General features: G+C 32.6%; 1 protein-coding gene across 1 annotated transcript in view; it reads left to right on the top strand.

The window, feature by feature from the left end:
* The window catches only part of FAM227B (family with sequence similarity 227 member B), a 312,350-nt gene that overhangs the window by 9,037 nt on the left and 278,098 nt on the right, over positions 1–25,215 (top strand). Inside the window, exons 3-6 of the mRNA XM_074294460.1 lie at positions 342–576; positions 19,468–19,535; positions 21,500–21,535; positions 22,983–23,087. Of these exons, the coding sequence (XP_074150561.1) occupies positions 342–576; positions 19,468–19,535; positions 21,500–21,535; positions 22,983–23,087 (444 nt within the window). The remainder of the gene's footprint in view (positions 1–341; positions 577–19,467; positions 19,536–21,499; positions 21,536–22,982; positions 23,088–25,215) is intronic.

Here is a 25,215-nt window from a genome sequence, read left to right as displayed (position 1 = left end):
GTCATTGGAACTCTAAAACAAACAAACAAACAAAAACACACACACAAAAAAAAAAAAAACCAAAACCCAGAGCTTCCTCCTTTCATTCTAAACATTTCTAAAATGTTTACTTCCCTTATTTTACACATTCTCTAAAGAAACTCTCTCTCCCTTCAATTTTATAAAAATCACTTTGTTGATTTTACTCTATCATCTATTTAAACATAATAGATATGTGTTTTATGATGACTTTCAAAAATGTATACTTTGAATTGTAATATCAATTTTAGGTTTATAGACCTAGATTTATTTTTAATTATTGAATATGTTTATACATTTTTTCTTCCCTACAATGTTTACAGGATGAATGGCCAAAATCTACTCATTTTAGATATGATGCTTATAAATCTTCACTAGCTGTCAAGAGTTTACGAGATGCCTGTTCACTTGATGCCATTCATAAATACTTATGTGACAATGTTACTACAAAACATAAAGCTCTCCTAGAAATGGAATTTAAAATGAAGGATTTATTTGATGATTTTCATGCACATGCCTCCCTATTCTTAAATTATATGGAAAACACTGCCTTGGAAGGTAAGGACATTTCTTTATGCCAAAAATTAATGGTCAAATATTTCTTTAACTTCTATCAAACAGTAAAACTATTTTAAACTTTACATAAGTAATTTACTTGTATCTTCAAATTCCAAATTTGTCTTCAGCTTTACAATATTTTCAAGCTTAATAATTGCAATTAAATTATTAATGTTGCTGTCTTTATCAAATAGACATATGACCTCTGATATAATTGAACTTATGAAAACACTGCAGTGCCACAAGTCCTTGGTTAGTGATAGAATGCATTCTGTGGTAGAAACTTCTATGACTTACATAATATTAAATGTTTTGAGCAAATAAGGTTCAAAGAGTGAAAGATCCTTTTTTGCCTATCTTGAAATCTCCACTTTGTAATGTTTAAAAATAAAGTTACATGTTCTGGAAATTTTTATGGTTCATGGAAAGGAGTATCTTCTCAGATTCTTTTAGGTTAAATACTACAATGGGCATTGATACTTTAACAAAGTAGACCCCAATCTTTTTACAGTCATGCTCTCATCTTCAATGGTTATCCATCTGGGGCTAGGCTGTGAAACCATGCATGCATACATATACATACTATGTCATATATACATATCTACATATATGACACCTTTGACAGTCTGGTGAAACCTAAGTCCAAGTATTATTTTTAAGTCCAAGAAAAAAAATTGCATAGGACTTACAAAGGAAACCAATTATATTGAAATAGTTTTTTTTTAAATATGAATTTCATGAACTTAAGAATTCTTTCCTTAAAATCTATAGTTATGCCAAGAGAGAAGTTAGAATGTTAATGCTCTGAATATCTATTTGATAATGTTAGTTATTTCTTTAAATTCTTGAAAAAATAATAATAGTTTATTTTTCCCCAGTTTGAGGTAAAGACAATTTTTACGATTTTAAAAAAAATTTTGAGTTTCAACTTTTCTCTTTCTATCCCTCACCTGAAACAATAAGAAACTTGATATAGGTTATACATGTTCATTCATGCAAAAAAAAATTCACTATTATTAGTCATGTTGTGAAAGAAAATACAGGCCAAAAGGGGAAGAAAATGGAAAAAAAACGTGAAAAATAGTATGCCTCAATCTGCATTCAGACTCCATTATTTCTTTCTCTGGAGTAATACAACATTTTTCATCATGAGTCCTTTGGAATTCTCTTGAATTGTTGTATTGCTGAGAATAACTAAATCATTCATAGTTAATTATAGTAACGTTGTAACTATGTACAATGTTATCCTCATTCTGATCAGTTCACTTTCTATCAGTTCATATAAATCTTGTCAGGTTTTTCTGAAATTCACCTGCTCATCATTTCTTATAGCATATTAATATTTCATTAAAATCAATATACCACAATTTGTTCAGCCATTCAGCAATTGATGGGAATCCCCAATGAGAATCCCCAAGTTTCTAACTCTTTGTCACAACAAAAGGAGATGCTATAAATATTTTGTACAAATTAGTCCTTGCCCCTTTTATTTATCTCCTTAAAATAAAGATCTATTAGTGATATTGCTGGATTAAAGGGACATGGATAGTTTTATAACCCTTTGGGCAAATTTCCAAATTGCTCTTCAGAATAGTTTACAACTATATTATTGGTGCATTAGTGTCCTAATTTTTCTATGTCTTACCCAACATTTATTATTTTTCCTTTATTGTCATATTAGCCAATCTTATATGTGTGTGGTGGTACCTTAGAAATCTTGCATTTCAAATTAAGACAACTCTGAGATACCACTATACACCTGTCAGATTGGCTAAGATGACAGGAACAAATAATGATGAATGTTGGAGGGGATGTGGGAAAACTGGGACACTAATACATTGTTGGTGGAGCTGTGAAAGAATTTGACCATTCTGGAGAACAATTTGGAACTATGCCCAAAAAGTTATCAAACTGTGCATATTCTTTTATCCAGCATTGCTACTATTGGGCTTATATCCCAAAGAAATACTAAAGAGCGGAAAGAGACCTGTATGTGCCAAAAGGTTTGTGGCAGCCCTTTTTGTAGTGGCTAGAAACTGGAAGATGAATGGATGTCCATCAATTGGAGAATGGTTGGGTAAATTATGGTATATGAAGGTTATGGAATATTATTGCTCTGTAAGAAATGACCAGCAGTATGAATTCAGAAAGATTTGGAAAGACTTACATGAACTGATGCTGAGTGAAATGAACAGAACCAGAAGATTGCTGTACACTTCAACAACAATGCTCTATGAAGATGTATTCGGATGGAAGTAGATATCTTCAACATAAAGAAGATTCAACTCACTTCCAGTTGATTAATGATGGACAGAAACAACTACACCCAGAGAAGGAACACTGGGAAGTGAATGTAAATTGTTAGCACTACCGTCTATCTACCCAGGTTACTTATACCTTCGGAATCTAATACTTAATGTGCAACAAGAAAATTGGATTTACACACATATATTGTATCTAGGTTATACTGTAACACATGTAAAATGTATGGGATTGCCCGTCATCTAGGGGAGGGAGTAGAGGGAAGGAGAGGAAAATTTGGAAAAATGAATACAAGGGATAATGTTATAAAAAAAATTACTCATGCATATGTACTGTCAAAAAAAATTTTATAATTATAAAATTTTAAAAAAAGAAAAAATAACCAAAAAAAGAAAAAAAAGAAATCTTGCATTTCTCCAATTAATAATGATTTGGAGCATTTTAAAAATATCACTACAGATAACTTTGATTTCTTCATCTGAAAACTGCCTTACATATTCTTTGATCATTTATCAATTGGCAAATGACTTGTATCCTTTGTAAAACTTTTTTTCTTAATAAAGTAAATACTTAATAAAGTAAAATACTTTTCTAATTACATATAAAGACAGTTTTCAATATTCATTTTTGTAAGATTTTAAGTTCTAAATTTTTCTCTCCTTCCCTCCTCTACCTCTTCTCTCCCCGAGAGAGCAAGCAAGAAATTGTATATGTACAATCATTTTAAAAACAGTTCTACATTAGTCGTGTTTTGGAAAAAATCAGGACAAAAAAGAAAACCATAAAAAACAAACAAAAAAGAAGTAGAAAAAGTGTGTTTTGATCCACACTCAGTCTCCACAGTTCTCCCTCTGGATGTGGATGGTATCTTTCATCTCAAGTCTACTGGAATTGTCTTAGCTCACACTGCATTGTTGAAAAGAGTCTATAATAATATGAAATAAGTCTATCATAGTGGATCATCATATAATCTTGCTTTTACTGTATACAATGTTCTTCTGAGTCTGCTCACTTCACTTAACATCAGTTTCATGTAAGTTTTTCTAGGCTTTTCTGAAATCAGCTTGCTCATTCTTCTTGTAAAACAGTAATATTTCATTATATCTATATGCCATAAGTTATTCAGTTATTCCCCAACTGATGGGAATCCACTCAATTTCCAATTCCTTGCCACTACAAAAAGAGCTGCTACAAACATTTTTGCACCTGTCCTTTTCCCTCTTTTATAATCTCTTTAGGATACAGACCCAAAAGTGACACTGATGGATCCAAGGATATGCACAATAATTCCAAATTGCTCTCCAGCACAGCTAAATCAGTCCACAACTCCACTAATAATGCATTAGTATCCCAATTTTTCCACATCTCTATTAATATTTATCATTATATTTTCCTAGCATGACTTGTATTCTTATAAATTTGAATTAATTCTCTATATATTTCAGAAACAAGAGACTTGATATAAAAATTGTTTCCCGGGTTTCTGCTTTCCTTTTAATTTTGGTTGCATTGATTTTGTTTGGGCAAAATCTTTTAAATTTAATAAAACCATAATTGTCTATTTTATATTTAGTAATACCTTCTATCTCTTGTTTAGTCACAAATTCTTCATTTCTTCAAAGATTCAAGAGTGAATTCATTTCTTGTTCTCTTAGTTTGCTTGTGGTGTCACTCTTTGTTTAAATCATGTGCCCATTTTAATCTTTGGTATACAGTGTAAGATGTTGGTTTATACCTAGTTTCTATCATACTGTTTTCTAATTTTTCCAGCAGTTTTTGTCAAATAGTGAATTCTTAAACCCAAAGCTTGGGCCTTTGGGTTTATCAAACACTAGATTATTATAGTCATTTACCCCACAGTTTTGTGTACCTCATCTATTCCACTGATCCACTACTCTATTCCTTGGCCATTATTAGAGAGTTTTGATAATTACCACTTTGGAATACAGATCTGATTCAGCTAGAGTACTTTCCTTCACATTTTCTTTCTTTAGTTCTCCATTTCTGGCCTTTTTTTAAACTTCCAGATGAATTTTGTTATGATTTTTTCCGTACCTCTTAAACTCATTTTTGGTAGTTTAGTATACCACTGAATAAATAAATTAATTTAGGTAGAATCATAATCTTTATTATATTGGCTCAGTATGTGCATGAACAAGTAATATTTTCCTACTGTTTAAATCTGACTTTATTCGTGTGAAAAATGCTTTGTAATTATGTTCATACAGTTCCTGGATTTGTCTTGGCAGATAGACTTCCAAGTATTTTATACTGTCTACAATTATTCTAAAATGAATTTCTCTTTCTATATTTTCTTACTGTTGGTAATATAGAAATGCTGATGAGTTATTTATTTTATAATCTGCAATTTTGCAAATTTGTTAATTATTTAAACTAGTTTTTAATTGATTCTCTAGGATACTATGATATCATCTAAAAAGTGTTTTGTTTTCTCACTGCCTATTTTAATTACTTCAATTTATTTATCATCTCATTGCCAAAGCTAATATTTCCGTACAGTATGACTAAGAGTGGTAATTATGGACTTCTTTTCAATCCTAAGTAGTCATTTAGATGGGAAGGGAAAGTATAGTATAACCAAGGCAGTAAGAGCGTTGATTTTTTTCTTTTCAAAGAGCTGAAGCTCTGAAGTGTATTGGAACCATTTACATATTCCAGGAAATCTGGACCCTGGATCATAAGAGTCAGAATAAGTTTAGTTCTAATCAGGCTAAAGAGTTGGATTAAGCAGTGATGAATGTAATTAAGAATTTTTGGATAAAGTGACAAATTATACCTAGAGATTTGTGTTTAAATATCTTGCTCCAAATTGTGCAATATCTATTTGAATAATTATGTTACTTGAGAGGTACTATAATTTGGTGAATAGGTAGCTGTCTTGGAATCTGTAAGATGTGAGCAAATCACTTGACCTCTAAATGATTCTAAGACAACCCTTTGAAATTATAGTCTAGGACAATTTATGATTAACATTGGTACAAGAGTTTCTTCAGGGATATGCCATATACCAAGAAAATCTGAGATCTGAACAAAATAATAATATTCATATTTATAAATATTCTTTAATAATGGAATTTGAATATTTTAAAAGTAAAGTCATAACAGAATGGAAGATTTTAATGTATAGTATTTCATCTCATTTAACTATTTTATCACCCTATCCTGATTGACAACAAAAAAATAGATGCTACCTAATTTTTTAAAGCACTTAAATTAAAAAAAAAAAAAGGAACTGAACAAACTTAAAGAGAACTAAATCTGAAATACATCATGAATACATCTGGTGTCTTCAGGGCAGAGCCAAAGATACAGACCTGTATGAAATGTAGATTTCATAATGATATCCTGAATAATTAATAAGTTAATGAATAAATAATAAATCATATGAAAGAGATTTATAAAGAAGAAACATTACCTCCTAAATATCCTGGATACAACTAAACAGTTCTTAGAGGAAAAAAATATATCCCTGAGAATATACCTCAACAAAACAGAAAGACAAAGAATGAATGAATATGTAATTAAAATGAGATCAATAAGCTTGATAAATAAACCTTTTTCTAAAAAAGAATATTTTGAAAATTAGAAGAGAAATGAAGAGATGAATTGGAAAAAAATCTATAGAATAAATAAAACTAAAATCTGCTTTTTAAAAAAACTACAAGATTGATAAACTATTAGGCACTCTACTTAGAAAGGAAAATAAAAACACAAATGAATGGTAAAATCATAATAGAGAAGAGATTAAACATTTAAACATAAGCAAAGAAGAAACAAAACTATCCCCATTTGATGATATGACATTTTATAAAAACCTGAAGATCAGTAAATAAACTACTTGAAGGCAATTAATAATTTCTAAAAAGTATGATACAAAATAAACCTACAAATATCAATAGTATTTTCATATACCAATAACAAAATCAAAGAGAACATAATGGAAAAATAAGTTCCTCTCAAAATAAATATAAAATGCATAAAATGAGTAGGAAATAGTTTACCAAAATGCATTGTAGACTTATAAAGATACAATTATAAATCATTAATAGTTTTAGTAATTAGAGGAACATTCAGTGCTTGTGGCTAAGGCACAACAGTATAACAAAAGTTACAATACTTGCTAAATTAAATTCATGCTATACATGTCAAATTATAAATAACTATAGAAAATTATAAAAAAATTCATTTGGAGGAGCAAATTAACTAAAAGAGAGCTTGGCAAACTACAACTGCTAACCAAATATAGCCTGCTACCTTTTTTGTATAGTATATGAATTAAAAATACTTTTTAAAATATTAAATTTACAATTTACAAATATTAAAAAAAAATTATTTGCTCAAAGTCTGTTAAAACCAACAACAACAAAACAACCAACCATTGGTAATGGGTCATATTTGGCCCATTAGCCATTGTTTACTACTTCAATCTTTACACTCTAGACAGTGGTGGGGAACACTGGTGGGCTTTATAAGGTTCTTGAAATAATTTCCTAAGGCAACTATAAGGGACAATATGAACTGATAACTAGATACAACAACTTCCCATTGCTTGAACTCCATAAGTTAATCATTTTGTATGGAAATATCCAAATGGCCTCTGGCAGAAAAAATGTTCCCCACCCTTACTCTAGGGAAATAATTTTTAAAGGATGATATAAATTTTTAATCTAAAATCTTGAGGTTTTATATGGGGATTTAGGTTTTTATCTTGAGATCTAGTATTTCAAAGGGAATGATTTTAAAGGATAATTTTAATAGGAATTGAAGGGAAAATAGCATTTCTATAAAGCAGTAGTCACTAATTTAAAATATATTTTTAAAGGGAGGCAGTGAAGAATAATAGAAAGATTCATTAAAAAAAGAAACTTGAAATTATTTCTTTTAAGAATGAATGGGAGGGAAGAGAGGAAGAATATATTTAGAAATGAGGGTAATATAATAAAAATATCAATACAAATTAAAATAAAAAGTAAATGAAGGAAGGATTTAAGAAGAAACTTGCCCTATAAAATGACTGTGAATATCACTTTGGCAAATGTATGGAGCATGCATTGGCAAAGTAAACAACTTAAGGCAAAGAGACCAATAGCTATTGCAGTAGTCCAGAAGAAAGGTCTAGAAGTACTACAGTGGAGACCATGTTAGTAACATGAAGGAGACAGATGGGAAAAGAGGTATGATAAAATTAATAAAACTAATAGGAACACAGGGAGAAACGGAGAGTAAGGATTTATGAACCAGGTGACTGAAAAGATTATTCCTGCTCTTAACAGAATTAGGGGAGATAAGAAGGGATAGTTCTTAGTATTGCTTCCACATAACATCTCAGAATCAAGACTTCTGCCTAAGCATACAGAAATTTGATTTGGGATTTCCTTTTTAAAACTTCCTTCCCAACTAATTCATTTGGTTTACCCTAATATTTGTTTGCCTCAGGTTGTCTTTCCACCTGGTACAGGTTCTACCTTTTAGACTGTAGCTGACTTGAATTTGTCAAGTTCCATGTCTGGTAGAACTTAACCTACAAGTAAATATTGACACATTGGTTGCCATATCTTGAGATGTATGTGATAAAAATAAAAGTTGCAACAATTTAAGAATAATACTCACGAGATCTGCTGATTGAATTCACAGGTAATCTGTAGGTACCAAGACCACAAATAACTATGAATTAACATAGGACACTGGGGGCCTGGAATATTCTCTTCCATTTGTTGCCCCTTTAGACCCAAGTGAAGATGCCTTGTATAAATATAGTTTGGTGAATGAAAAATCCTGAGTTGACTATTCAAAGAGACCCCATGGACTAGGACGTATCAGGCTCATGTGATTACTTTCAGTACCTAGCTCCAGCAAGAGCCCTGTTTGTACCATTGTTGTTACACATGCTTTGCTGTTGCATCTTTCAGTGGCTGTGCCAAATATGTGATGACAAGTGGGGAACTGGGACTTTTGTTAGGAAGGAGAGGTTAGCTAATTGCACCTGAGAATCTCCAACTTCAACAGCTCCCAGAGCTTCCTCATCTCATTCTTCTTTTTCCCTTTCATCTCTCTTTCCTCATTCTGTTGGCCCCTGCCTCTACAGAGACCCTACCTGACTGCAGTTCTGTAATATTTGCTGGCCCGGTGCTTTAAAGGTGTCATAATGGTGGATGTTTTGACTACAAGTGGGTAGTGGGGTCAGAAGTTTGATCTGAGCATCTGCTGGACTCTGAAAATAACTTCCTGACCTAGCTAATTTGGTGTTGCTTTAGTATCAAAAGTCTATTTCCTTTTTTAACTCTGAGTTTGTGCTCTTTTAATCTCTGCTTAGTAAAGTTGCTTTTATTAAATTTTATTGCATAAAAGAGCCACAATGCATTTTCACCTCTTAGTTGAATTGTTGGACTGGCCTAGATTAGGCTTGTTCCAAAATACAATAGTCATGTTAGAACAGGAATATGCTGGAGTCACAAGAAGTAATTGTTCAATTTTGAATGAAAGGATTTACAAATTATGGCTTGATTTTTTTCTTTTGTGTCTAGATTTAAGAAAGTGATGAAAAAAAATTTTAGTAAGAAAGATTAAACTTTAAAGCATATTTATATCTATCTGTCTATCTATATATTTTTAAATCAGCTCACCTCTTTGGCAAAAACATAGTTTTCCAGTGTTTTTTCTTTTGAAAGCAAGGCTGACTATTGGGAGGGAAATCCCTTCCACACACTATTTTTGGCTTTGATTTTTTTCCTTCAAAAACTTTATGAAAGGCTAATTCAGTGATAACCTCAGATAATAGGTTCAGGATGCACTGAAAGGATACACAAGGGGCCCAGACAATGGCACAGTATATACACATCTCCCTTCATTCCAGGAAACCCATCCCCAATGTATGACTGCATAGAAATGCTGCCCTTGGGCCTAGATTGTGGTAGCTGGCAGCTGAATGAAGCTCTGTGAAGTGTTACCTGGATGTAAACAAAACAGAATTTGACCTTCAAGACTTAACCCACTTCTGGATTGTACAAAGAACCAACCACTTTACCCTTAAGCTAAGTAGGAACAGGAAACACAGGAGTTCAGAGTCCACAGGAGCCTAGTGCCATGTGTGATGGACCTGGACAGGTGATAGTAATTTCAATAAGTATCAATGCGGCAGGGAGTTGCAGGATGATTGGTTTCTGCTGCAGCCTTGAGGGCCTGAATCTCCAGTTGCAATAAGTAGCAAATTCACACAGTTGGAGCAGAAGGAGATGGATTGTTGTGGGGCCCATGTGTTTTTGGAGATGGGAGAAAAGAGGGTTCCATTGGAGATCTCAGTTGTGTGGAAACTATTTTTAATGCAGATCCTTGGGGCTTCTGTATTTGCCAGGAGAGATAATATGCTAGCAGATAGCCTGCCAGCCAAGTTGTCACATAGGCCTGGTCCCTGCCACTCAGCTGTTCTTATTCACGACTAACCCATTCTCCCGTTGCTTCCCCTGTCCCACTCACTTGTCTGGTTCCAAGGACTGTTCAGGTTCCAAGGTAGCCGAGTGGAGGTCGATCTTAATCCACAAGCCCTGCCAAATGATTGTCCTTTAGAATGTCAGCCATTTCCCGCAATTTAATTCATCCCTAATACCATCTGCCAGGATTTCCAGGAACTGATCCATTTCAAGATGGTTCCTGGCAATGGATATCAGCAGGTGCTGGGATAGTCCATGAGTGGCTCCTGTTGCAGTTGGCATAACTCGTATTTGACAGTTTAAGCCTACAGCTGGGAGTCATCAGAGGCATTCTGGAACAACTAAGCAAAGGCTTCAGAAGGTCTCAGCAGCCGTCAGGCATCAAGGTTAACTGAACCTCTTTACCTAGATGGAGCTGGACTTCCTAGGGCACAGATCTATGGACATTTTTCTTAGAGATTTAAAAAAAAAATTAAAATTCAGGGCATAGACTGGAAAACTTCAGGAGTGAGGAGACTGCATTTACTAAAGGCAAATTTGCAGCTTCTATCTGTTCCCAGAGGCAGTCATTTTCCTCGCCAGAGACACACAGGGTTTCCCTGGAGCATAGGCTTGTGGCTGAACTTCGGGACAGCTGTTGCTAAAGAAAGGCATTCTCAGCTCATAACTCTGACAACTCCTGTTGTAGATCCATAGGGCCACAGCTGCAGACATTGTTAAGGAGTAATTCAAGCATACCACCAGGCAGATGCACCTTATAATCCTGCATTGTTGTTGTTCAGTTGTTTAGTCATGTCCAACTCTGTGGACCCATTTGGATTTTTCTTGGCAAAGACACTAGAGAAGTTTGTCCTTTTCTTCTCCAGTTCATTTTACAGATGAGGAAACTGAAAACGAACAGGGTTAAGTGAATTGCCCAGGGTCACTCAGGTAGAAAGTATCTGAGGTTAGATTTGAACTCAGCAGGAGCCTTCCTGACTTCAGGCCTAGCATTCTATCCACTGCATCATCTATCTGCCCTAACCAGGACTAGACAATCCTATAATTCTTAGGCCAACTGCAAAGAGGCAATATGCATCTGGTGGGAACGGTTAATTAAAAGCTGGATTATCTGAGACAAAGAAAATAAGGAATCATTCTAGAGAAAAAATATACTTAGGTAAGGACAATCAAGTAGATATATAGGATAAATAAGAGGAAAACTGTTGGATTATATTATATTTAACTTATATTGTCTTAAAACTATAGCTTTAAGTTTTAAATCTAATGCTGTAAGTTTGAAGGATGTGTTGTATTTGGAGACCTGTTCTACCCTCTAAATATATTCATTTCCAGGCTAAATATCTCCATTTTTCTCAGTGGTTTTTAAAAATAGTATTTCATTTTTTCCAAATACAGGTAAAGATTTTTTCAACATTCATCTTTGCAAAACCTTGTATTCTAAATTTTTCTCTTCTCCTTTCCTCCTCTCCAAGACACTAAGCAATTCAATATAAGTTAAACATGTACAGTTCTTCTAAACATTTCCATATTCATCATACTACACACAAAAAAATTCAGATCAAAAAGGAAAAAGAAACATGATAAAGAAAACGAAGCAAGCAAACAACAAAAAGTGAAAATACTATGCTTTGATCCACATTCAGTCTCCATAATTCTCTCTCTAGAAGCAAATACCACTTTATATCACAAGTCTATTTAAACTGCCTTGAATCACCTCATTTTTTGAAAAAAGCCAAGTATATCACAATTATCACAGTCTTCTTATTTTTGTGTGTAATTTCTGCTCACTTCACTTAGAAGCAGTTCACAGTTAAATAGTTTTAAAATTTTCACATTCCCTTCTTCCTCATCTTCTAGATACATTCTAGCTTTCTAGTATCTTTCCTGAAATATGGTGCTTAGACACTATAGTATCAAAGTTCTTTGGCCAAAGCATATTAAAACAGGACTATTGCTTTTTTTGTTCTGAATGTCTAACTGTTCATGTAGACAAAGAAGAGCAGCCTCAGAATCAGGCAGATCTCGGTTCTAGTCCTGCCTCTACTACATAATGGCTGGGTGATCCTTGGGAAAGCATTTGACAACTCAATTGTATTAATAATTCTCAAAGACTATAAATTACAGAAAAATGTCACTCTGCATTGGTGAAGGAAGCTTCCTCACCTGGAATTCCCAACAAAGTAAAATTATAGCTCTGACCAAGAAAAAAAAAAGTCAAGCAAACCAATTATTTTGACTCTCATATTCCAGTTCTTACTTTACTCAACTTATAGTCCATTAAAATTCCTATGTCCTTTTTTTTCAAATGAATTGCTTTTTAGAAACCTCTAACTTGTTCAGATTTGTGTGGGGGTTTTTTGTGGTAGGAAGGGAGGAAAAAAATATAGGACTTTTTTACTTGTATCCCTATTAATTTCCTCCTACTTAGCTTCAACTTACTTTCTCATCTTGTTGATATCTTAATTAGAATCCAAGTATTTGATCCCATGAGTTAGTTGTCCCTCCTTGTTCACAGACTTGATAAACATGTCATCTATGTTTTAATGCAAATCATTAAAGTCTTTTAATACAGTCATGCCAAGGACAGAACTCTGAAGCCCTCCTCTAAGATCTTACCTCTAGGATTGACTGATCCAATTAGCAATATTATTTAGATTCCATTCAAAATATCATCCTGTCAATATGAATTTTGTAAGATACTTTGCCAATGCCTTGACAAAATCCATATGACAGTATTCATGGGCATTCCCCTGACCAACCAAATCTAGACATCTTCTCAAAGGAAGAAATAGGTTGACTCTAACATGACTTGTTTTTAAAGAACTTATGAGGTATTAGTATAATCACCTTTTCGACTTATGGGTTCACAAACTGTCCTTTTAATAATCCATTTGAGAATTTTACCAGGTATCTGTAAAAAATTGGAAAAGTAGTTATTCTCAAGTCAATTCATCAAAATCATTTGCTACTTACTTCTCATGGGCCACTCTCTGATAGATATTAAGGATTAGCTTTAAAGTCATACTTTAATGGGGAATGACCCTAGGTTCTTTTTTAAATATAATAACTTTTGATTTTTCCAAATACATGCAAAGATAGTTTTCAACATCAGCCTTGCAAAACTTTGTGTTTCAAATTTTTCCCTCCCTTTCTACCTTCCCTCTCCCGTAGACAGCAAGTAATCCAATATAGGTTAAACATGTGCAATTCTTCTTAACATATTTTCACATTTATCATGCTGCACAAGAAAAATCAGATAAAAGGGGGGAAATGAAAAAGAAAAAGACAATCAAGCAAAAAACAAAAAAGATGAAAACCCTATGTTGTGATCCATAGTCAGTCTCCATAGTCTTCTGTCTGGATTGCAGATGGTTCTTACCATCACCAGTTTATTAGAATTAGCCTGAATCACCTCATTGTTAAAGAAAGCCAAGTCCATCACAGTTGATGATCACGCAATCTTTCTGTGACTGTGTATAATGTTCTTTTGGTTTTACTGACATCGATTAGCATCAGTTCATCAGATCCTTTTGGAAATTAGTCTACTGATTATTTCTTGTAGAACAATAATATTCTATTACATTCATATACCATAACTTATTCAGCCATTCCCCAACTGATGGGCATCCACTCAGTTTCCAGTTCCTTGCCACTACAAAAAGGGTTGCCACATTTTTGCGTATGTTGATGGACCTAGGTTTTTTAATTCTATGCCAGTGGGTATAAACTCTAGATATTTCTACCATGTGGAAAGTTTTAAATTTAAAACTGAATTAAGATTTTGTATAATAATATACAGTATACAAATGTATCAAAAAAAATCAAAGTAATTGAGTGAGAACATCAGCATCTAAATGGATCAAGAAATTCTTCATGTGGAACAATAGTCAAAACCAAATAGAAAAAGAGGTAGATGTGCTAAACTATAGGTAAGGATTTCTATAACTATATATTGACTTATAAGACCACATTTTAACATTATTTTCCATTGTATTTTTATTTATTCTATCAAATTTTACACTTACATTTTAACCTAGTTTGGCCATGAATATTCTTGTTTGGAACCTTTGATATATAGAATGTAGTCCCTGAGCTGAAATTTGAGGGAAATGAAATTTTTTCTCTCTTTTTTTAAAATTATAGCTTTCTATATACAAAACATATGCATGGGTAATTTTTCAACATTGACCTTGCAAAAAACTTCTGTTTCAACTTTTCCCTTCCTTCCCTCCACCTCCTCACCTAGATGGCAGGTAGTCTCATTCATGTTAAATATGTTAAAGATTATGTTAAATACAATATATGTATACATATTTATACAGTTATCTTGCTGTACAAGAAAGATCAGATTTAGAAAGAAGGTAAAAATAGAAAGAAGAAAAATTAAAAATGCAAACAAACAATAACAAAAAGAGTGGAAACATTATATTATGGTCCATACTCATTTCCCAATATTTCTTTCTCTGAGTATAGTTGGTTCTGTTCATAACAGATCAATTGGAACTGATTTGGATCCTCTTGTTGAAGAGAGACATGTCCATCAGAATTTATCATCATATAGTATTGTTGTTGAAGTATATAATGATCTCCTGGTTCTGCTCATTTCACTTAGCATCAGTTCATGTAAGTCTGTCCAAGCCTCTCTGTATTCATCCTGCTGGTTATTTCTTATAGAACAATAATATTCCATAACATTAATATACCACAATTTATTCAGACAATCTCCAATTGATGGGCATCCATTCATTTTTCAGTTTCTAGCCACTACAAAAAGAGCTGCCACAAACATTTTTGCACATACGGGTCCCTTTCCCTTCTTTAATATCTCTTTGGGATGTAAGCCCAGTAGTAATACTGCTGGATCAAAGGGTATGCACAGTTTGATAACTTTTTTAGTATAGTTCCAAATTGCTCTCCAGAGTGGTTGGATCTGTTCACAGTTCCACTAACAATGCATCAGTATCCCAGTTTTCCTGCATCCCCTCCAACATTCATCATTATCTTTTTCTGTCATTTTAGTCAATCTGATAGATATGTAGTGCTATCTGGGAGTTGTCTTAATTTGCATTTCTCTGATCAATAATGATTTGGAACACCTTTTCATATGACTAGAAATAGTTTCAATTTCTTCATCTGAAAATTGTTTGTTCATATCCTTTGACCATTTATCAATTGGAGAATGGCTTGATTTCTTATAAATTAGAGTCAATTCCCTATATAGTTTGGATATGAGACCTTTATCAGAACCTTTAACTGTAAAAATATTTTCCCTGTTTATTGCTTCAAAGGAAATGAAATTTTAAGAGACAAAAAATGAAGAGAGCCAACATTTTAAGTAGGAGGGACAGCCAGAGAAAAGCCATAGAAATGAAAAATGTGGTGCTGTCTGTAAGAAATTGCAAGAAGTCTGGTTGGTAGGCCAATACAAAGCATTAACATATATATATATATAGTTTGTAAATGTAGGTTATGATGGACTATAAAAGCCAAAGAGTTTCCAATCGATCCCAAAAGCAATAAGGAGTCAGTGGCATTTTTTGTACAGAGAACTAAAATAGTCATATTTTCATTTTGGGAAAATCACTTTGAGGGCTATTTAAAAAGATGAGTTAAAACAGGGAAAAACTTGAGTAGCAGGATATTGTAATAGTTCAGGCAAAAGATGATAAGGGGGAAATGGAAGTGTAGTGAGGATAAGAGCTAGAATTTTTAACTTAACAGAATACCAAAGGTTGATGAGGGAACTCAAGGATGATCCCAGAGTTGCGAGGCACCATGTCTGGATAATTGGAGGATACTCTCTACAAAAGAGAGTTCAAAAGAGAGCAGGGGTGTGTGTGTGTGTTGGGGGGAGGAAATGAGTTTTGCTTTGGTGGTATTGAACTCAAGGTGCCAATAGTGAATGGCAGATAACTTTAGAGAGGTTTCAGTTGAGTGATCAAAGGGGGGATCAAATCATAAAAGGGAGAAGGGAAGAAAGAGAGACAAGTGTACATACTAGTTTCTGATAGTTTGGCTATATCAGAGAGGAAAGATTAGAATGATTGCTTGAGGGGATGATAGGATATAGTGTAAAATGTTTAAAGGATGGGAATGTTTGAAGACATCAGGGAAAGAAGCAATAAGTTGGGAGATGTTGAAAATAAAAGAGGCGGCATAATTTGTGGGCACTTGGGGGAAATAAGAAGGCAATATATGAAGAGTGCACATAAAGAATTATTTCTTCACCAGAAATTAGAATAGAGAAGGAAAGAATATTGGACAATATGAGTGGGGTTTGAGATGTAGGAAGGGAAAGAAGGAACTTTACAAAGTAGGACCTCTAATTTTCTTAATAAATTAGGTGAGAATCTCACTCCTCATTGAGGTATCTTCAGTTTGCCACATTTTCCCCAAGATCACCCACATTGGTTAAACGATCACAGTTGACAATTGTGACAATTTATTTCAATGTTTGGGAGATAATAACCTAAACACACCTCTCAGATTGGCTAAGATGACAGGAAAAGAAACGACCAGCAGGATGATTTCAGAGAGGCCTGGAGAACTACATGAACTGATGCTAAGTGAAATGAGCAGAACCAGGAGATTATTACACATAGCAACAACAAGACTATACAATGATCAATTCTGATGGACGTGAGTCTTCTTAACAATGAGATGATTCAAACCAATTCCAATTGTTCAGTGATGAAGAGAGCTATCTACACCCAGAGAGAGGACCATGGGAATTGAGTGTGGACCACAACATAGCATTCTCACTCTTTCTGTTGTTGTTCGTGTGCATTTTGCTTTCTTTCCCAGTTTTTTTTCCCTTTTTGATCCTATTTTTCTTGTCCAGCAAGATAACTGTATAAATATGTATACATATATTGGATTTAACATATATTTTAACATATTTAACATGTATTGGAATATCTGCCATCTAGGGATGGGGGAAGGGGGGGAAATTTTTAACAGAAGGTTTTGCAAGGGTCAATGTTGAAAAATTACCCATGCATATGTTTTGTAAATAAAAAGCTTTAATTAAAAAAATGTTTAAAAGAAAGGTAGTAAAGCAATGAAGGGAAGAAATGAAGGATCTGAAGTTGAGAGAGACCTGAGTTTGCTAGCTCCATCTTAGACTATTTGAATATAGTGAGGCCTCTTAATTTCTAAGTTTCTAAGCTTTTAATGCATGTTAACATGGCTTGATTTGAATTATTACCTTAAGTAGTGACTTAATAATAGTTGGGAAGAATGAGTTAATGTATGTAGAGTACTTTGTAACTTAAACATACTATATTATTGCCAGCTATACTAAGAGAACTTAAGGGTTCTAATTCCATCTCTTCATTTACATTAATATTTCTATCCCCTTTCAGGTTTTTTTTTCTTTAAATTCTTTGTCTGGAATCATTTTTTTATATGAGAAAAGTAAAATGAAAATTTAATAGTTTTATCTTCTCTTTTTTGTCCAATCTTATTTTCCTTCTACATCTCAGTCCTATCTTTTCTTTAGTCTTCTTCTTGAAATCCACATAGCATTTTTTGCCTTTAAAATCAATTGTTAGCCTCAGCTTATACTTTATACTTTCTTAGTTTTTTTAATAAAATATAAGTCTGAACTCCTCCTTGATCATTCATCAGTGATAGACTTATTAGCAAGGAGCTGTTTTTTTTTCCCTCCTTAACTATTTTACCCCAACCCCAAATAAATTCAGAATAATAATTATTTTATTAGTTTTAATTAGTTATTCAAGAAGAGTTTAATTCTGTTCCTAGCACAAGATAATGGTTTGATAATATTATAATATTATTCTAGGCTAAAACACCAGTTTTTCTCCTCCCTCAAAAAGAAGTATCAAAAGGGATTTATTTGTTTTCAGATCAGGCCTTATATATTTATAGAATGTTACCAGGGTTTATGGAGAAATCAGAGTCATTTATGGTAAGATAATATGAGAGATAGAGCAGCTCTTTAACAGTTTATTTTAAGTGTGTGTGAATTTGTCTGGAGTGGGGGGGATGATTAAGGAGGAAGAAACATCTCCTTTTTAATAATCAGGCTATAACTTAATGTAGTTCTGTGGAAATTTTTACTTTTATATTGCAAAAACTGTATTTCAATATAATTGGTTCCTCTTGTCATCTACCATATGGCCAAAGGGGTCTATGAAATCCCCACAAGATTAAGAACCTCCATCTAGTATAAAATTTAATTTCATTTTGCAAAGATAATTTCCATTGTTTAGTTCCTCAACCTCTACAAAGTCATACTTTGATGGGAAGTGACTCTGGGTTCTTAAAGGCTATGCCAGTGCTCCAGAAACCCTGGAAATTTCTACCACAGCAGAAAGATTTCCAGTTTGGTCCTGACAAGAGCCTTAACTTGAGTCTGTTTTCTGAGGACAGCCTAATTGATAATGGAGAAACTAATCACCAGTAGTCTGGCCAACTGACAATGAATTCTTTGACCTCAAAAGTCATGAAACAAAAGAAAAGACAAAATGACCTTTAATCCAGTATAACTCACTTCTTGTTCAGTGATGGTGGCAGAGTAGTAGGAAATAGGGCGGAGGATAAAATAATCTTTTACACCACTTTTAGACTGCATATAAACATTAAGAGTTTTTATTCTAAAGGCGAGGTGCTTGTCTGGTGACCAGTAAGTGAAAGAATTGCATTATATCAATCTTAACATGCTTGCTATAAATGAAACCAGGTAACTGGTGACAACTTAGATTCTCCATTGTTATACATGTGGTATCAAGAAACTGGAAGAGAGCCCCCCAGTGCTTTAAGTGGATCTCCTCCTAAGAATACACTGGACAGCATGGATAAGAGTTCAGTGGAATAGAAGGGTATGAATGGATTGTGAAATGCATGGAGGAAATACCTACATCAACAATATCTCAGATTTACAAAAAGGATTACAGCAAGGTGATAGTAACATGATCTTTTGAAAAAAATGTTAGACATCAGGAGTTAGACAATCTGGGTTCAAATCTTACTTCTGAAGTATAACTTCAGGAAATTACTCAGCTTTAATTTCCTCATCAGTAAAATAAAGTGGATGAATTAGAGAGCATCTGTGGTCTTCTCTAATTCCAAAATTCCTAAAATGCAAAGAATAAAAAAATGTAAAAAGATTGATAATGTCTTTGCTGCTTCTGAGACATATCTCATTATGTTTAAGCTCATACTAGGAAGCTGGAGAAATTAAGGAAAATGATAGAACAAAAAAGGAAGAAAACAGTATTTTGGGTATGTATTTTAAATACACAATTTTAACATTTCCTTGAAATTGATATGTTCATAATTTACTGTTTTTAGTTGACTGTCTATAATCTTCCTTCAAAGAATATAAAATTTTAAATGTAAAAAAAAAACAAACATAAGCAATATTTGCAAATAATGTGGCCTTTTCCTTGAAATCTTTACCAGTAAATTTTGTTAGTTGTTTTTTTTTCCAACATATATTGTTTCAGTTTCTATGTTGTAGCTAATGTCCAACATTAACTTAAAGGACTGTTTAATATTCATTATAAACCCACTCAACATCTATACCAATATATTAGTAACATTAATTAGAATTTTCATTATTATTCACCAGAACTATTAACAAGAATTTCTTTGCATGGATTCATCTCTATCTTAAGTATTTTTATTATAACAAATAATAAGTCACGAACTAAACTGAATCTCGACACCATCAGTAGTGTGTCTTGGCAATTTAGTCAATCTCACTCAGTTAAGGTTATCTTTTAAGATTTTTGAATACTTTTAAAGTGAATGGGATCAAAATATTCCTTTATTATTTTAAACATTTTTTAGTTCAGAAGCAATATATTAAACAGGTTTGAAGTTTTTTTCCATGGAGGATTAAGTCTTAAAAATAAATATGAAGAACACATTCATATAAAAATAATACACAGGGAAAAAAAAGAAAAAAGGAAGGACAGACAGAGATTTTTAAAGTCTCTAAATTTTTTTAAAGTGTCTAAAAAATATCTCTGAGTTTTAAAAACATCTTACATACTATGTCTACTCAAACTAGTCAAAGTTTAATTTTCTTGAAATTTAGAGGCCAGAGGCAGCTTGGTGGTGCAGTGGATAGAGCACCAGTTCTGAAGTCAGGAGAAATGAGTTCAAATCTGACCTCAGACACTTAACACTTCCTAGTTGTGTGACCCTGGGCAAGTCACTTAACCCCAATTGCCTCCGCAAAAAAAAAAAAAAAAAAAAAAAAAAAAAAGAAAAAAAGAAAAGAAAAGAAAAGAAATTTAGCGTCAAATTAATTGTTCTTACAGGAGATAGTGTCATGTAATGGAAAGAGTGTTGAACTTTGAGTCAGAAAGATCTAGATCAGAATCTTGATTTTGGTACTATCTGGGAAACAATACTCAAGATTTAATTTTCTAAACCTAAACTGAGTTTAAATTTCTTCATTTGCAAATGAGAAGATTAGAAGAGATAGTCAAGATGAAAATCATCCTTATCTTGAAATTCCCTAGAAGGAAATAGGGATGAACGTACTACCTTCAAAGCATCCATTTTACTTTTGAATAACCGTACTTATTGTTATTTTATATAACATGATTTTATCAGCCCCAAAATGCATATATCCTTTTAGAAATATATCTATTGTACAAAGTAATATATATCCATGTATATGTGTAGCTACAGAAAAATGTGAGTATATGAGCTCATTGGAGAAGAAGAGGAAATAACATACACACTCAATATGGGTCTAGAAATCGATCTTTCCCAAAGGAAAGTAGGAGGAGAAAAGGACATAAGAATGGGGGGAAGGTGATGGAAGAGAGGGTATATTGGGTTAGTCAGAAGCAAAACACTTCAGGAGGGACAGGATGAAAAGAAAGAGAATAGAATAAACGGGGGAAATACTGTTAGCAACAGTAATTTTGAAAAGAATTTGGAAGTCAATTTAGCCAGATGTTGAAATAATTGTAACAAGCATAGTAATAATAAAATAAGCATATAAACAAATATAAAATATATAATCTGTTGCCTAATAAAATAAGTACAAATAATCCCATTTCACAAAAACCTTTAGTCAATTAGTTGGAACCAATACTTATGAACAAAAACTAACACATATATCAATATATGTTGTTAACCAAAAAAGAAAAAAAAATAAAGCTTAAGGACAAATGAGAGTTTTTCTATGACTTTTGAAACTTCTTTTTTTTTTAACTATTTTTCAGTATCCATATGATATAACTAAAAAGAAGACTGTGCAGGTATTTAAACATTTTTTTTCTCTAAGACCATATTTTAGATTAAATCAATATATTAAAGAATTTTGGAATAAGATGAATTTATATTTTAAATCCTAGAAAATAAATGTTTTAGATTTGTTATAACTTAAATTTTAGATATTTCTGGCCACTTGACTTTTAGTTTTTATTCTTAATCTTTGATATAGAGTGTGTTGAATTGATCTCTGGTACTTTTATAATTAAAATTATCTTTAATGTTAAAATATATACTTTGATAGCATCTTAAATAATTGAATTAGCTTACATAAAAACATTTAAGGACCGTTAAATTTTTTTCATATATGGTAGCACTATAAGTTACCAGAATCATCCACTCTAGAAATAGTGATTTCAACAATGAGAAAAAGTACTCCACATTCCTAAAATTTTAAAAGAAAGTTGAAAAGAAAGACATTTTAACTACACCATATGTGGCTATATCCAGTAATCAATCATCATTGTTGATCAGTATGAATTTTTTATCCTGGCTATTCCTGGAAATCTGCTTTGCTGGCCTATCACACTGATTCTCTACCTTCAGCATAATAGGACTGACTAAAGGATTGAAATAAGAGCATCCTTCTCTTAGTCTTAATGGACTAAAAAAAAAAAATTGGAGTAGACTCATTGTTCCTAAAAACTTAGTCTACTGTGCGTCAACATATTCCCAAGGCAATTTAATTTTTTCCTTTTTTGAATTGGAAATGCTGACTTAATAATCTTTGTCCTCTCTCCTTTTGACAAAAAGAGCCAAAAAAAGGATACTACAGAGGGTACCAATGATATTCATTGGGACCTATATAGTTTGTCAGACTAGTTTATGGCAAAGAAAACTAGCTGCACCAAGCCAGACTTTTACTTAGTCTTTTATTTTCTTTCCTCTTAGTTCCTTTATAAAAGAGACTCTAAAAGAAATTTTGATAGGTAGTGACAATTGCCATGACAGCTAACAGGGAGAGAAAGTAGAGCTGGTATTAATAGGGTGCCCAGGAAAAATGAAATGAAGGCATTGAAATATTGTAAGAAATTGCAAGAAACTGTAAACATTGAGATACTCTTTCCTGGATTATTTCTTAACAGAGTTTTGATTATACTTTGAGCATCTGGGTATATTTCATACTTAGAACCTAAATATCTTGTTCTCTTGGTATTTGAATATACCAAGTGCTTTACTTGCCAGCAAAGCAAGACATCATAAGTAAGGAGAAGGGGGGGGGGGAGAGTAGTGGTAATATGTGATATAGTGCCTAACACAAAAATAGGCAATTAATGTTTTTGAATTAACTGATTAATAGAGAGAATTTTTTTAAAGATTATTTACAAGTTTTAAAGTGATGTATTACAATAGTAACATATAAAACATGCTGAAAACTAAAGGAAAGTCCAATAATTATTGTTAATTATTAAAATTTTTCTCATCTCTTTTCAGAATTTTACCTTTTTAGGTTTCAAAGTAAACATGCCTTCAAAACTACCCAGACATTTGACAGCTTCTGAAATTTATCTTTATGTTTTAAAAACCCAGAAGCTTGATGTAAGTAATTATTACCTTTTTTGCCAGAGAACAATCTGTTATAACATTATCTAATGAACTAAGCTTTTTTTACATTTTAAAACATACTAAATGTAAAATTAAATAGAATTTGTTATGTAAAATCAGTAGTTCATAAGGCATACTATATATTTCCTGCTTTTAAAAAAAGCAAGCAGAATTAATGGCCTGGAGTTGTATGATGTGACATAAATTATTTAAAATAATTTTAGAAATATTCTGCAGTTTCCTATAAGAAGCTGTTTTTTAAAAATTAGGGGAGGGGCAGAATTTTTCTGCTGCTTTTAGAAAAGTATGTAGAACATAATTCTATGGTAGGCTTTTTTTTCCCCAGAGCTTAGGAATGTATTGTGTGTTTGAATGTTATGTGTTAATAGGAGAAAAGACATTTCCTTTAATAATAATCTGTATAACTTTTGCATGATATATTCCAAACTTGGTCTATTAGACCAAACAGTAAAAACAGAATACAGAAAGGTCATCATCTAGGTTACATGCATGGGATAAATGAATGATTTTCACAACTAATATTGAAAATCTGCATGTATAAGTTTGCACTGAAAATTTGGCTTATTTACAAATGTTCTTTAAAGAGTACCATGAGGAAAAGAAGCCACATTTCCCCAGGACTTAAGGTATTTCCTTAGTATAGGTGGATGGATGTGAATAGAGCAGAGGTTCTATAATAACAAGACCCAAGTTATGACTAGTTATGAATGATATCCCAGATATCTGAAAAAAAAGTTAGAAAGTAAGTACCTAATTTTCGGTGATAGTGATGGTGGTGTCGAATTGGAGATCATTGGTCTAGCAACAGCCTGCTACAGTCATGGAGGCAGTAATCCAAGTAACAAAGTTACCAGGTATCCTGAGGATTGTGCTCAACTCCCTAGGATGTGGATTAGGGTGATGTGGTCTTTCTTTGCACCCCACACTCAACCAGATTTCCTTTAACTTCTTAAATTGGTGCTTCAAATGAGAGGATTGTTTTGGCAATATTCCTTTTTACCTGCTTTATGAAGTAGGATGATTTCAGAAAGGCTTGGAGAAACTTACATGAATTGATGCTGAGTGAAGTGAGGAGAACCAGGAGAACAATAATATTCCATAACATTCAAATAGCATAACTTATTCAGCCATTCTCCAACTTATGGGCAGCTGCTCAATTCTACTTCCTTGACACTAAAAAAGGGCTGTTTAAGTACTTTCTTAATAAAGGAAGGAAACAAATATTTATTTGGTACCTACTATGTTGAAGGTACTGATCTTAGCACATTAACAATTATTATCTCATTTCATCTCACAATACTTCTGAGAGGTAGGTTCTATTATTATCTGAGTTATACTGGCTTGCCCAGATTCACAAGCCAGTAAAAAGACAGATTTGGATTCAAGTCTTCCTGACCTAAGTCCAGTACTCTATCTACTAGATCATCTCTATATTTAAATAATGATTTAATTTATTATGATTCTTTACTTTTCAAAGTGTATGGGAAAGGATAGAAACGTTTAGGGGCTTAGATTCCATAAAGAGAATGTATCTATATCTATATCTATCTATATGTACATATAGCACATAAACAGCCAAAAGATTTAGGAAATATGCAAGCACAGGAAAACACCTAAAAATGAAGAGAATAATCATACAATAAGCAACTTAGGAGAATCGAAATGAAATCAATTCACTAAAAATAATTCTGAGGTTGGGTTGAAATTAAAATTAATATATAAAATTAATATATTTCATCTTTGCCTGCCTCAGAAAACTCATCTGTAAAATGGAAATAATAATATACCCTACCTCTCAGAGTTGTTTTGAATACAAAAAAGAAAATATTTGTGAATGGTTTTGCAAACTATAAAGTGTTATGAAAATTCCAATTATCCTAATATAAACATCAAAAGAAGAAATAGGAACCTTAGAAAAGAAGCTGGAAAATTGAAAGAGAACAGTGCATACTGAAAAATGATAGAGAAAATAGAATAAAAAATTCAATGATAGCACAAGAAAAATAACACCCCAAAAAATCAAAGGACAACTAAAAGATCATTTAATTTAACACTATATAAATAACTAATCTGGAAAATTAAGTGCAAAGAAAGAATTTTT

The sequence above is a fragment of the Sminthopsis crassicaudata genome, chromosome 2 (genome assembly GCF_048593235.1).
Source record: "Sminthopsis crassicaudata isolate SCR6 chromosome 2, ASM4859323v1, whole genome shotgun sequence".
In the NCBI taxonomy this organism is placed as follows: Eukaryota; Metazoa; Chordata; class Mammalia; order Dasyuromorphia; family Dasyuridae; genus Sminthopsis; species Sminthopsis crassicaudata.
This window is presented reverse-complemented; position numbering and strand designations above follow the sequence as displayed.